The 15,064-nt window shown below is 43.5% G+C and overlaps 1 protein-coding gene across 1 annotated transcript in view; it reads left to right on the forward strand.

The window, feature by feature from the left end:
* Positions 1-15,064, forward strand: part of LOC120034956 (mineralocorticoid receptor-like) — a 94,664-nt gene that overhangs the window by 47,224 nt on the left and 32,376 nt on the right. Inside the window, exon 2 of the mRNA XM_038981673.1 lies at positions 7,277-7,404. Within this exon, the coding sequence (XP_038837601.1) occupies positions 7,277-7,404 (128 nt within the window). The remainder of the gene's footprint in view (positions 1-7,276; positions 7,405-15,064) is intronic.

The following is a 15,064-nucleotide window of genomic DNA, read 5'->3' on the forward strand; positions in this document are numbered from 1 at the left end:
TTCTGCATTTAACCCAACCCCTCTGAATCAGAGAGGTGCGGGGGGCTGCCTTAATCTATACACATTCAAAAGTGAAAAACTGTAGATATGTTGTCAAAAATGCAACTCAAGGCTAGAAGCATCAGAACCCATAGAAAGCAGCTTTGGCCACAGTTAACCTTTTACCACCTGTGCAACCACAGTGGCCAGTGTACAGTACTGTAACCATAGTATCACTGTAACAGAAGTCTGGCGTAGGGATACACATATCAGATTTCTGTGTGCTCAGGTACTCTCCAAACAGGCCTTATGCTAGGGTCACCTTCACAGAGGCTGAAGTAAAGTAGCTCCCTAACAACAGTCTCTAATTCCACCTCAATAGACCTCTGTGTCTCGTTGGGAGGTGGTGAGTGGGTGTCCTAATGTTTAGGCTGTCTGACTACAAGTTACATAACTCGTTTTATCCGTTCTTTATCCCTCTCTCTGTTTGTTTTACATAATCTTTTTCTACATTTCGAGGTGTGGATTATATAAATAGTGTACTCTAGACCATAGCAGGTTACTGTACTGTAGCGCTATTGTTTGCACAAGTCAAGGGTACTTCTCTTTCAAGACTGTGGGTTCAGTGAGGCTATGGCTCTTGTCTGACCCCTGTAATACAGTATAGCTAAGTGGAATGACTCAGTGACTAAATCGCTGTCTATGTACCCAAGGTAAGCCTACACACACACACATGCGCGCCTAGTCACCTTACCCATATACATATCTACTGTACCTCTATCACTCCAGTATCCCTGCACATTGTAAATATGGTATTGGAACTGACTCTGCATGTAGTTTCTCGTGTGTTTTTGTTCTACCTTGTTATTTGTAGTGCTACATTAATATTGATTACTGCATTGTTGGGTTTGGAGTTTGCAAGAAAGGCATTTCACTGTACTTGTGCACGTGACATTAAAACTTGAAACACACACACACACACACACACACACACACACACACACACACACACACACACACACACACACACACACACACACACACACACACACACACACACACACACACACACACACACACACACACACACACACACTTCCATGACCCCCATCCTTTATGTGCACTGTGTGTGTAGTGCAGATGTGAGTGACAGCCGGAGAGATAGAAAGAGAGCAGTATAGTGCATGCCTGATGACATCTTTGTCTTCTATCCAACAGAGCCCTTGTGAGGTTATCCAGGTTGTTTACGTGATATGTAATGTTAATGTACTTATCGGGGTCAACGGGTTTGATTCCCTCACATGGATTCTGCCTTAATGGTCACAGCGATGACATCTAAAATCACCCACGTAATGCGTTTACACAAGTAACCTTCTGAGAATGCCTCCCGTTACTTTGTCAATGACGGCAGATACCTTGTTATTTTCTGTTCAGTTTCCACGGTAACCATCCGACATCCAACCTCATTTCAGCGTTCATCTGACCCCAAGGGCACTCTCCTTTCCTGACCTGTGTTCTGGTCTTGGAGGCTAACTGACAGTGTTGAGATAAAAACAAACTAACCCTTTCTCTCTCTAGCCGGGCAAAATACAGAGGCAACTGACACACTAAGACAGATTTGTAGTGAATAAATAAAATACATATTAAAAAAAACATTTGTATCGACAGACAATTATTGTAGGATATCCAATAGGCTGTTTATCATCCATAGCGATAAATAATCTCCAATAATATCTTTCTATGTGGATCCCTGCCTTTCCCCCTAATACCACCACCATTAACTTTAGCTAAATCACCAATCTTCACTAACTTAACTCATGCTGACAAAGCATTCCTTACACAGCTGAGAAAGTGTCCAGATATTTGAAGCATTCTGAGTATTCTCAGTGTTATCCCAGTGTGACATCCAAATTAGCCTGGTGTCTAGTTTGAGCTCCAACATCTGTCCTGTTGTTGCCCAATAACGCATTCGCCGCACAGTCAGTGAGTGGCTCTTTTCTGGCTTCACACCCACAATCACATCGCCGGGCCTTATCTAGTTTTCCCATTATCATAGTCCCCTGAGACAAAATAGAGTCTCTAGTGAGATATTGCTGCGGGAATCAATCCCATAGATATTTTAGGGATTCATATGGAGCGAGAAATAAAGGTTGTTTGCTCAAGTTTTTCTGACGAGAGATTTGTGCGATGAAATAAACTGTTATTGTATCGCCTGTGTTATTGTTTGAAGATTAAAGGTAGACTACAAACAATGAAAATGCTTCCCTGGGACTTTTTGTAAAGAAATATATTAAAAGAGACTGGGGTCAAGAGTGAAAAGAATAAGAGCTCCTTTTTAGACGTGTATCTTGAGGCTAGATATATCACCTGCTTTTGCATGTGTCTGGTGGTGGTAGAACATTGGGCTCTTAAAGGGATAGTTTGGGATTTTGGCAATGAGGCCCTTTATCTACTTCCCCAGAGTCAGATGAACTCGTGGATACTGTTTTTATGTATCTGCTTGCAGTTTGAAGTTGCTAACTAGCTTTAGCGCAATTGTTCACTAGCTTTAGCGCAATTGCTAACTAGCTTTAGCGCAATGACTGGAAGTCTATGGGAACGAGATTCCCTTAAAACACACCACTTTGATACAGCTACGACCGGAAGTTACTTTTTTGTAGCAGATTAGGAGAATGTATGTAGCAGATTAGGAGAATTAGGTTAAAGTTAGGAAAAGGATTAGGATTAAGGTTAGGGAAAATGCTCTCCTAACCTACTATGAAAAATCATTTCCTGTCATAGCTGTATTGAAGTGGTGTGTTTTTTTAGGGAGTCGCCTATTGGAACAGCTAGCATGCTAGCTAGACTTAGAGTCATTATGCTAATGCATTATAAACGAAGTAAGTCATATAAACTGAGTATACAAAACGTTAAGGACACCAATTGACATAAATTGACCAGGTAAATCCAGGTGAAAGCTATGATCCCTTATTGATGTCACTTGTTAAATCCACTTCAATCAGTATAGATGAAGGGGAGGAGACAGGTTAAAGAAGGATGTTTAAGCCTGGAGACAATTGAGACATGGATTGTGTATGTGTGCCATTCAGAGGGTGAATGGGTAAGACAAAATATTTAAGTGCCTATGAATGGGGTATGGTAGTAGGTGCCAGGCACACCGGTTTGTGTCAAGAACTGCAACGCTGCTGGGTTTTTAATGCTCAACAGTTTCCCTTGTGTATCAAGAATGGTCCACCACCCAAAGGACATTCAGCCAAGTTGACACAACAGTGGGAAGCATTGGAGTCAACATGGGACAGCATCCCTGTGGAACGCTTTCGACACCTTGTAGAGTCCATGCCCCGACGAATTGAAGCTGTTCCGGGGGGAAAATGGGGGGGGTGAAACTCAATATTATGAAGGTGTTCCTAATGTTTGGTATACTCCATGTATAAAGAGTTGAACTGAAAAATTGGTAGATATTGACATTGTTGATTCTGATTCATCGCAGAGTGCTGGTTGAATGTTGCGTTATATACTTATGCTAACTGCAAGGGTTGATAGCATACTTCATGTTCAGAACATCACCAACAACACCCGAATATCATTTTCACAGACCAAACAAGTGATTCTGTTCATCAACTCGTACTCGGCGAAACATATAAAATGGCTGATTATTAGTGTTAGTTTGTTGCTGCAGCCTTATAAAGCACATTTGGGTGTTGGCACGGTTTGGGCCAGGAACAGATGGAAGGATGACACTAATATCTGGCTGTAGTATGAAAAGAGGTTGAGCTCATTGCAATAAACAGACATTACTGGAGAGAGCTGTGGTTACGTTGATTCTGGTGAAAGTACAATAGAGCTCTTCATACAAATGGACAACTGTCTCTGTTTCTCCATAGAGCAGTGCCGTGCAAAGTCGGGGTCGCGGGGGAACTGCAGTGGGGTCGCCAAAATGTAAAAAAATTTAGAGTACAGATTATTGAATGGGAAAATATACAAATGTTTTTGAGAAAGCCAATTTGAAAAATACAATTTTATTGAGCAAATGTATTTATTGGTTTCTTTTCATTTTGATAAAGGTTAAAAATGCAATGAATTTACCGATTTTAAGGTTGTGTCATTAGATTTGAGGTTTAACAGTTTAACTGTACAGTAGAAATATGCTATTGAAATAAAGATATACCAACTAACAAGTATTAGATTCCAGAATGTTTGTTGTTGGTAGGTTCATGTAAAAAACATTCCAGCAACAGGTATGCAGAGATAGCCCATAGGGAATAGGGTGTCTGTATGTAGCCTATGTAAGTTCTTTATCCTGACTCCTGACTGGGCTGGGTGTTGTCTTCCTTCACTATACTACAGTTCTGTTGGAGCTGTGTGTGTGCACAGTCACTGCAGCCAGCCTTGGCCCGCTGTCTGTCTGCTTGTTTCATAAGCAGGAGTCGGGATGACCTACATAACTCCTCCCAGGGAGGGGAAGTCACCTTGTCGGGGACCGGCCAGCAGCGAGGCAGGGGCGGGGGGGAGGGGGGGGGGTGGGTGGATGAGTTTATTGTGACGTGGCAAGGCAACTGGCTTACTGGCCCTGTATTCACCACGCATCTCTGCATCGTTTTGCTGATATTACAGAGTCCAGTCAATGCATTTTGGTGTTGGAAAGATGACTGGGTTTGTGAGAAATGAGGTCTGCTTAGCAGGCTGATCATAAATAGAACCACCTACACATACACACCCGTACACACACACACACCCGTACACACACACACACCCGTACACACACAGACACCCGTACCCACACCCGTACACACACCCGTACACACACCCATACACACACCCATACACACACCCACACACACCCACACACACCCACACACACACACACACACACACACACACACACACACACACACACACACACACACACACACACACACACACACACACACACACACACACACACACACACACCTCGATAGACTCCTCTAAGCGCGCTAAGAAATTGAATGTGTGTGTAGATGGTGAAGGTTGAATTAGATCAGCGCTCCTGATCCTATCTGCTTGCCGCTGTTGGTTTACCCCCTCCAGCAAGCCCTGGCAGGAGGTGTGTGTGGTAGAGCCAGTGTGTGTGCCTGAGTGTGTGTGTGTGTGTCTGTGAGAGAAGACAGCTCGTTTGATGAAGGATGTCGGTAGAATGCTAACCAGACAATCACCTTGTGTGTTATTGATTGAGACGAGAGAGGTAATTAGATGGAAGGAGGGGGGCTGGAGGGAGGTCGTTTTTAATGTCTTGAGACGACGTGTCCTGTTTCTGTACCTATCTCCTTGTTTTTGTTGTTTTGGTGGGGGGTAGGGTGTGTGTGTGTGTTTCTATGCATGTGTGTTTGTGTGCATAGGTTATTTTTGTGTAAATCAGCAAAAATGTGTATTATAGACTAAACATATATTTTTACCATGTACAACTTTTACTCCACAGTACTGTAGCCTACATTAAACACTTAAAATACCCCGGGAATAATAAGCCTTCTTGTCAATAACAGCGCTGTGCTCTGTCTGGTTTTTTCATCTCTCTCTCTACATAGACTGCATTTGGTAATGGCTGACTCAATATCTGGAGTAGACATTAATAACTGGCATTAATGAATGGCACGCCCTGAGAAACAAGCCTTCAATATGTTACCCACTGTACACAGTGTATTCACAACTGCTCCAGAGTTTACTCCCGCAATTTAGGCTGATGCCATGTGCATCATTTGAAAGGGTCACTTTCAAACCTTTCCACAGGACATCACTGTGCCGCTGCCGAGTTCCTGCCCCGAAAACTATGTCAGGTTTCACCCAACGATTTCATCTGATCTCTGCTGATTCAGCGAAACTATTTGGAGCACCCAGGCCTGGTCCGTTTTGTAAATGTTTGGGCTAAATGTATACTTCCCTTCCTCTCTCTATCTCTCAGTGCTCAGAGAGATGTATTTGATGGTGCGTGTAACTAACAGTGTAGATTTGAACTTATCTACCGTAACGGCGTAGCCATATCTTATCAAAGCCTCATTTTCGACCTTGCCTAAGTACAGCAGGCCAATTGACCAATGACACTGGCTACACAGTACAATATTGAGTCGTCACTCAGTATTTCTTGCATAACCCCAGTACGCTCTGGTTAAGTTGAACTAAGGCATAGGTGAACTCGTCTAGCATATTATTAGAAAATGTCCCCGTAAGCCATAGTGACCCCGGAAGCCATAGTGACCCCGTAAGCCATAGCATGACTCACAACATAGATATGGAGAACAACATGATTGAGCAAACTTGTGTGATGTGTCATCACATCAACACGTACATAAGTGGCCTACAATGCCCTGAGCCCAGTGACTAAGCGATCCACCTATATACCTCTGTGTGTGTGTGTGTGTGTGTGTGTGTGTGTGTGTGTGTGTGTGTGTGTGTGTGTGTGTGTGTGTGTGTGTGTGATTAAGTGTTCGACCTATCCGTGTCATCAATAACAAGTTAAGTCCTCGCCCCCTGATTACCACCTGGAGAATCATTAACTATGGAGCAAGACTCAGTGACATAACAGGATGTGAACTCTGCAGCCAGGTCAGTCCATAGTGGGAGCTGTCCCATTATCAACTTGGCTGATAGTCTATCTACATTGGTTTGACATATCTCTCCACACGTGGACAACGGCGTAGGTCAGACCTATAGCCTACATATCTTAGAATCCATTATTTAGGAAACAGTTGTCTCAAAGTTGACCTTAGACATCAGCGATAGGTAGTTGAAGGGGAGATATTGTTAGGTCAGCCTAGTGTAACATCTGCTAACAGTTTCTGCCTTTCGACTGTAGTGTTTCTGTATTTAGCCTGTACTCTGTCATCTGGGCCAAATCAACTCCACAGTCTTGCTGTTATTTTGCACGAATACGCACGCACGCACGCACGCACGCACGCACGCACGCACGCACGCACACACACACACAGACACAAACAGACAAAAACACACACACCCCTCCTCACAGCCTCTTGTCTGTCCTTTGTTTTTCTTAGCCTGCTAAAGACATCTCCTCTGTGTTTCTGTCAGCGTCATTTCCAACTCGCTGCAGTAAATCTGACAAGTGCAAAGTCCTTTCTCTTTTCTGTCAGTTGGCAGGGATCCGTATGGTTAGCCACATTGTGCAGCTAATGTACTGTTTACGTAGTAAAAAATGTGAATGTTTCACAGCATCTCAGAGGCCTCCGTTTCTGATGTTGTTGGATAACAATTACTTTGGCAGCTTTAAAGGCTAAACTGTGTCGTCTCTGTGCTTTTGTTTCAGCGCGTCGCTGAGACACCCGTCGTCCACAGCCAAAGTGTGTCTGGTTTGCGGGGACGAGGCATCGGGATGTCACTACGGGGTTGTTACATGCGGCAGCTGCAAGGTCTTCTTCAAGAGAGCCGTAGAAGGTAGGAAAAGTATGATACGCCTTTCCGTTTGGGTCTGGGTTTGGGTGCTTACTAGTGTGCCTCCTGTTGAAGTCTGAGGAACCCTCCCTTCTATGTCCTCAGACTCCAAATGGGACACAGTGTAAAGTAAAGTCTTAAAGAAAGTGTGAAATGCATTTTAAAGAGCTTCTGTTTATAATCTGTTTTTCTGTCTATAGTAGTACAGTTGTTTGTGACAGAAGTATGCCTGGTCAGAAGATATGGCCTTTAAAGATAATTGTCGGCCATTTTGGTTGTGTGCAAAACACAACCCCTCCATTAGCGGGTTGAAACCTCAATGCTAAGTTAAGTTAGCGCCCTGGCGCTAGGCTAACTCACACCAGTCTCCGTATAGTCTCAGAGGAATAACCTCCAGGAGAAAATGCTGAGCTAGCAACAAAGTAGCTCAAACCCAAAACATACTCACCCAGAGAGAGGTGACACCAGACCAGTCAGTCTAAAAAAAACACCAGTAAAGTTTAAAAGGAAGTCGTAAACTGGTGTTTACGAATGACTCCATTTTTGGAGCTTCTAGATAATTACCTGTGAAATATTTATAGTTTTAAATAGAAATGTATGATTCAGTCAGAAACAAATAAGGTTAAATTGCTCAGCATGTAGTTTGTGGCCTAAGATGACTGAAAATCATAAAAACCTCACAAACTATATACTTCTCCCATAACAGCCCTTTATGCTGTGTTTTAGCTGGGGAAAATCAACAAAAACTCATAATGCGCTTTTCATTTCTGCGTGTAGCATGAGGCGCTGGGCTAAATCTCACACACACAAACATGCACGGGCACACACACACACACACACACACACACACACACACACACACACACACACACACACACACACACACACACACACACACACACACACACACACACACACACACACACACACACACACACACACACACACACACACACTCTCTCTCCGAGGAGGCAGGCAAGCACCAACAAGGCAGTCGGTAGGTGTTTTTTCAGCAGTCAACTGAGGAACTACAGTCAACTCCTATTGAATTATCTTCATTTGATGATATTTACAAACAGTCAATATATGTATCCCTATGAAACCGGATTAGGTCTCCTGGGTTATCGGATCAGAAATGATATCATTCCACTCTGAGCGTGCCCGGGAGGGCTGGGAAGAGTTAACATATAACAGCTGAAGATCTGTGTGTTTGTGTGTGTGTGTGTGTGTGTGTGTGTGTGTGTGTGTGTGTGTGTGTGTGTGTGTGTGTGTGTGTGTGTGTGTGTGTGTGTGTGTGTGTGTGTGTGTGTGTGTGTGTGTGTGTGTGCAGCTGTTTGTGCAGAAAGCAGGCAGCAGAGTTGGCCACATGAGGTTGGTTAAGAGTGTTATCACCCAAGCCTATTCAGTCTTATTTTAGGCTCATTCAATTCCAAATGGGATACACAGTAGGAATCTGTAGACTGTTTACCTCATGGGAAACTGCTGCGATTTCTGTGGAACAACTGCTGCTTTGTTTACTTGCTCAATTAGCCCCTAAACATGTCCTTTTTCTGTGTGTTAGATAGCCATGTCAAATGATCAAATCAAATTGTATTTGTCACATGCGCCAAAAACAACAGGTGTACACTTTACCGTGAAATGCTTACTTACGAGCCCTTTCCTAACAATGCAGAGTTAAAAAGTAAGACAAATGTATAAAACATGTAAAAGGAAATCATAATAAAAATGTAAAAGGAAACAATAAAATAACGAGACAATATACAAGGAATACCGGTACCAAGTCAATGTGCAGGGGTACGAGGTAGTTGATGTGAATGGGGGCGTTCTCGGCCCTCTGTTTCCTGTAGTCAATGAACAGCATACTCACGTAGGTGTTCCTTTTGTCCAGGTGGGAAAGGGCAGTATGGAGTGCAATAGAGATTGCGTCATCTGTGGATCTGTCGGGGAAGTATGATAATTGGAGTGGGTCCAGGGTGTCTGGGATGATGGTGTTGATGTGAGCCTTGACCAGCCTTTCAAAGCATTTCATGGCTACAGATGTGAGTGCTATGGGGTGATAGTAATTTAGACAGGTTACCTTGGCCTTCTTGGGCACAGGGACTATGGTGGTCTGCTTGAAACATGTAGGCATTACAGACTGGGTCAGGGAGAGGTTGAAAATATCAGGGACGACACTTGCCAGCTGGTCAGCGCATGCTCTGAGTCCTGGTAATCCGTCTGTGAATGTTAACCTGTTTAAAGGTCTTACTCACATAGGCTACGGAGAGCATGATCACACAGCCATCCGGAACAGCTGGTGCTCTCATGTATGGTTCAGTGGTGCTAGCCTCGAAGCAAACATAGAAGGCATTTAGCTTGTAGGCTGGGCAACACTGGGCAACTCGCGGCTGGGTTTCCCTTTGTAATCCTTGATAGTTTGCAAGACCTGCCACATCTGACGAGCATCAGAGAGGTGTAGTTGGATTCGATCTTAGTCCTGTATTGAAGCGTTGCCTGTTTAATGGTTCGTCAGAGGGTGTAGCGAGATTTCTTATAAGCGTCTGGACAAGTATCCTACTCCTTAAAATTACTTAAGCAGAAGATTGTGTAACATCTAAACTGGTACTGTCAGGTATTGTAGGCCATCACTCTTTCTCTTAGATGTGGAATAGCCTAGTCACACATTATAGGAATTGTGGGTAATGTAGTGTCTTGTATATTATATTTGAACTGACTACTCTGGGGTCTGTTCTGGTGCAGCTGCTGCCTGGTCAAACTGTATGTGAACTAGTGGGATGATGTCATCAAGGTTGCTTGTACTGTAGTATGTGTGTCCTTTGTGATGTGTGCAGTGAGCCCAGCTAGCGCTTACCTTACCTGACATCAGCATAGCTGCTATGAGGGGGAGGGTGGGGGAGAGAGGCTGAGAGGTAGAGTGGGAGGGAAAGAAAGATAGAGGTGGGCAGCAAAGAAACGGGGGAGGGAAAGAGAGGTAGGGTATAGAATGAGAGTAGGAGAAAAAGACAGGGGGATTGCAAAAGAGAGACAGAGGGCAGAGACACAGACATAGAAGGGAGGGGGAGTGAGAGAATGAGGCAGACAGAAAGAATGAGAGAGCGAGAGGGGGAGACAGACAGACACAGAGAGGAGGGGCTGAGAGAGAAAGTAAGCGAGAGAGAGGGAACGAGCGAGAGAAAGAAAACTAAAGTGATGTGTCAGCACCGAGCTCCGGAGAGGTGTAAGTAGGACGTGAGGAGACGTTCTAGTTCTCCTCCTCCCCCTCTTCCTCTCTCCTCCTCCCCCTCTTCCTCTTCCTCTTTTCTCAATGTGAAAAACCTGGCCTCTGTGAGTCTGATAATGAGCTATGAGAGGAGACTGCAGAACAACGTCAATACAACGGGAGAAATAATCCATGTTTAATTTCTGTCAAGGCGCCCCCCAGCTGCCTCACAGGCACGACGGCCTCCTACTGCCTCCGCCCATTAGACCCAGTTACAGACTCAGAGTCTCAGACCCATTTACAACCCACAGCTAGTTAGTATTCTTTACTCATCGTCAGCTCACATTAAAATCCTGTGTACTAGGGAGCGGCCACTTCCTGTCAATGACAAAGTCGAGGAGTCTATAGGCTGGTCTCAGATCTCTTTGTGTGGTATTGGCAATAACCATAGGATTAGGCGATACTGTACAAAGGACCATGCTACGGAGTGTGTGAGTAGTGGAAGGAACTGGAATATGATCTATAATTCAGGTTATAATTTTGGGTTAGACGTAAGCTAGGTATGGACTGGGTTTGTGTGAATGGTCGTTTTTGGTGGTTTGGTAAGTGTAGCTTTAAACTGTGGTCAGCTGAATAGTATACCACTCTGATCTCAATGGAACTTCTCATATACAGTATATATTTCATGCCCTGACCTTAGAGAGCCTTTATATGTCTCTATTTGGTTTGGTCAGGGTGTGATTTGGGGTGGGCATTCTATGTTCTGTTTTCTAGGTTTGTGTATTTCTATGTTTTGGCCGGGTATGGTTCTCAATGAGGGACAGCTGTCCATTGTTGTCTCTGATTGGGAATCATACTTAGGCAGCCTTTTTCCCTTGTGTCATTGTGGGAAGTTAACTTTGTTAGAGGCTTCATAGCCCTGTTAAGCTTCACGGTTGTTTTTCGTTTGTTGTTTTGTTGGCGACATTCAAATAAAAAGGAATATGTACGCTCACCACGCTGCATCTTGGTCTTCCTTCAACGACGGCCGTGACAATATACACCTCTTGGGCCAGTAACCGAAAAGTTGCTGGATCGAATCCCCGAGCTGACAAGGTCAAAATCTGTCGTTCTGCCCCTGAGCAAGGCCGTCACTGTTCCCCAGGCACTGATGACGTGGATGTCAATTAAGACAGTCCCCCACCCGCACCTCTCTTTGAATGCATTCAGTTGTACAACTGACTAGGTATCTCCCTTTCCCTTTCCACTCCATGCTGCCTCCCACCAGACTGAAACCAGATGATGTTTAATTCATTACGGAAATGTTCGCCCACTAACTGTTCCCTTAAAGTAAAGATTTCTCATTTCAATTAATAAATATTCCATAGTAATTTTGAGAATAACGGTGTATGCATTTTAATACTCATTCGTTTGTCTTTTATATACATTTAGTTGATATGACAAATAGCCTTCTCTGTGTAATTGAGCGCAAGGCATCATTTATTGAGCTTAGCAGCTGTTGCTAAATGAAAAGGGTTACGGTGGCTTATGAATAACACCCAGAGGTATTGCTGTAGAATCATTATCTCCTATAGACAAATTATCATTCATTTCTGAGCCTTGTTGGTCATTGTTTCACCTCATACAGTACCTACAAAACTAACTTTTCAGGCTTACTGTAGTCTCTGTTACCTCACGTAGGAATTTGGTTTTGTACGTGACTTGAATTGACTTAGCATAGCAGACAATGTATATAAAAGCGGTTCGAAAAGTGTGGATATAGTACCTTTCCAAGCCAAGCATCTTCACATATTGAACTAGTCTCTACTACCCCCTCCCCTCCACTACCCCTCCCCTATCCCTCCCCTCCCTTATCCCTCCCCTCCCTTATCCCTGAAGTCATCCCTGAGACAGTGTGTTGATACAAGACAGCTGGGCTCTGTAAACCACTCCATGTGGACTGCTGCTCTGGGCTGCGTCTCAAACGGCACCTTATTTCCTAAACAGTGCATAGCGCTCTGGTCAAAACTAGTGCACTATAATAAATAGGGTGCCATTTGAGACACATCCCTTTTCTGGTCTGGAAGACTAACTGTTGAGTGCTGCTAGCTTATTATTCACATGTCATCAGTGGTTTGGCATACCGTTCTGTTTAATAATATTCAGTACAGTTCCTTTATTCCATGACTTATTATTTTACTGGCTTTTACTTTATTGAACTCAAAGGTCTACTGTGAAACCGTTCAACCGTGTTACAGGCTAGCTGTGTATAGTATTGCAGTATGTGGGACAGGGATGGTTAGCATTACACTGATGTTAAGCTCTCTCTCTCTCTCCCTCTCATTCTCTCTCTCGGTCTCTCTCTCTTCGGGCATCAGTGGAAAAGTTCATCTGAGGACACGAATGGTACTGTTTATGAGTTGACTGGCAAATCCGTGCTCCAATCAGATGGTTTATATTTTGACTGGCAGGTCCGTGCTCCAATTAGATGGTTTATATTTTGACTGACAGGTCTGTGCTCCAATCAGATGGTTTATATTTTTACTGACAGGTCTGTGCTCCAATCAGATGTGACACCTCCTCCCACCTACTCTAGCTGGGCTGGGTGTCTCAGGTTGTCTCATATAACAGCATCTGAAACCCAGCCATTTATTAGACTCAGTCCCCGTCTCAGTCCCTCTCAGACGAATGGCATACATGTCCTTCCATCAGACTTACAGTAAACATACATTGATGTAATGTATATGTATTACAGTCATGCTATATGCATTTTCACATTTTATAGAGATGTGATGTCCTTTGACTACTCTGATATATTTTATATGAATTAGTCATGCTATATGCATAATAACCGGTTAATACCCATCATAACAATAAGCATGGTGTTCCAAAATTGCATATTTATCCAAGTTGTACCATACAATGAACACCACTTGTCCCTTTAACGTAAGGTAAGGTGAAGTAAGCAATCATGGATTATATCAAAGCAGGCATTATAGCAATCTAATCCATACTAACAACGTTACATAAACGAACAGTAAGTCATTAAGACCACCTCTTAGGTTGTGTTTGACCCACTTCGTTAAGGTTACCTTAATCTCGGTAAACCCAGAACTAAAATTTTGCCTAATTACTGTAGGTCAGATGCTCGTAACATTTATATTTACCTGTCTGTCCACGAGAAATTCAAGTTACCAAGACACCCAGTGAAAGCAGTTTTTGATCAGGCACCTTAGAGCCTATAGACACCTATATAATCCATGACGACAGTGCCCTCCCCTTGACCCCATTAACGACTGTCAACGTAATTAGTGAACGAGGCCAGACAGTGACTGACTGAGGGTGCAGAATTTCCTTAAGCCTCTAGTAATTATGCTAGATAATTAAAAGTAATTGTGTCATTAATGGAAGCCGAACCCTTTCACACAACAGTTGTATTAATTAAATGTTGCAGGCAACAACAGCTGTGGATGATGCACTGATAAAACACTAGGCCTGAATACTATATATTTTTTTGCAGATTATAGTAATTGGTTGAGCAACATGAGTAAGTAGGCCAAGTACGAGGGTTACCCAAGGTTCATTCAACGACTGTCTATCCTCTGAATGCTAGTTACCTTAGTAGCAGTCCTGGTTTATTGTAAAGGGCTTTTAAACAGTGCTACGTGGATTCTTCTTCAACTTGTCAGTGGTTGCCAGTTATTATTAATTGGTTCATTCTAGTATTGTGCAGCTTAGATGAATGGTAGGCAGTAGTCTTTGTAGCAGTCCTAGTCCATTGTATAATAGACCTATGGCAGTGCTATGAGGATGTATCGTAACCGTGAGTGCCAGTTAATATTTAGCCAACAGACCGACCGGTCCCTCCGTGTTTCCTCTGTGTCCTTAACTCAACCTGACCTGAGATGACCCACATAGATGTGTGTGTGTGGAGCCACTCATGCCCTCGTTGCCCCGTGGCAGTAAAGACCTCAATCACCACCCATCTACTTCCTCTTCCAGGCTGATACCTTTGTTCTTTGACATCAATGCAAAGAGTGTTCCGAGCGCTGGGTCGCTGGGTAGGATACACCTTAAGTGTTTAACCAAATAACACCGCCAGGCCAATCAGATGGGCTTTATCAATGTTATCACTGGCCCATTGGTTTGTGGTTGATAGGGACAGTGTTGATACAGTTGTGGTGTGGGGTGTGTGTGTGTACTGTTGATGTGTGTATTGGTGTTGTGACTGTGCTTTGCAGAACATTTTTGAAGAAAATATAGTTTTTTTGTGTTATGACTGATCGGTATCTGAAATTAAAGTTGTATGACTGTACCTACTACACCAAGCCAGATTAAATTGCGTAGGTCTATATTATGCTAAATATGCAAGTGTGCCAATTATCCTACACCTACAGTATGCATGTCATTACATAGACTGTTGAATTATTGCATCACAAATAGTAGAATTCCTATAGAGGGACTAAGCACTGTGGTTGTCGTGGT

This window comes from Salvelinus namaycush, chromosome 42 (assembly GCF_016432855.1).
Source record: "Salvelinus namaycush isolate Seneca chromosome 42, SaNama_1.0, whole genome shotgun sequence".
Classification (NCBI taxonomy): domain Eukaryota; kingdom Metazoa; phylum Chordata; class Actinopteri; order Salmoniformes; family Salmonidae; genus Salvelinus; species Salvelinus namaycush.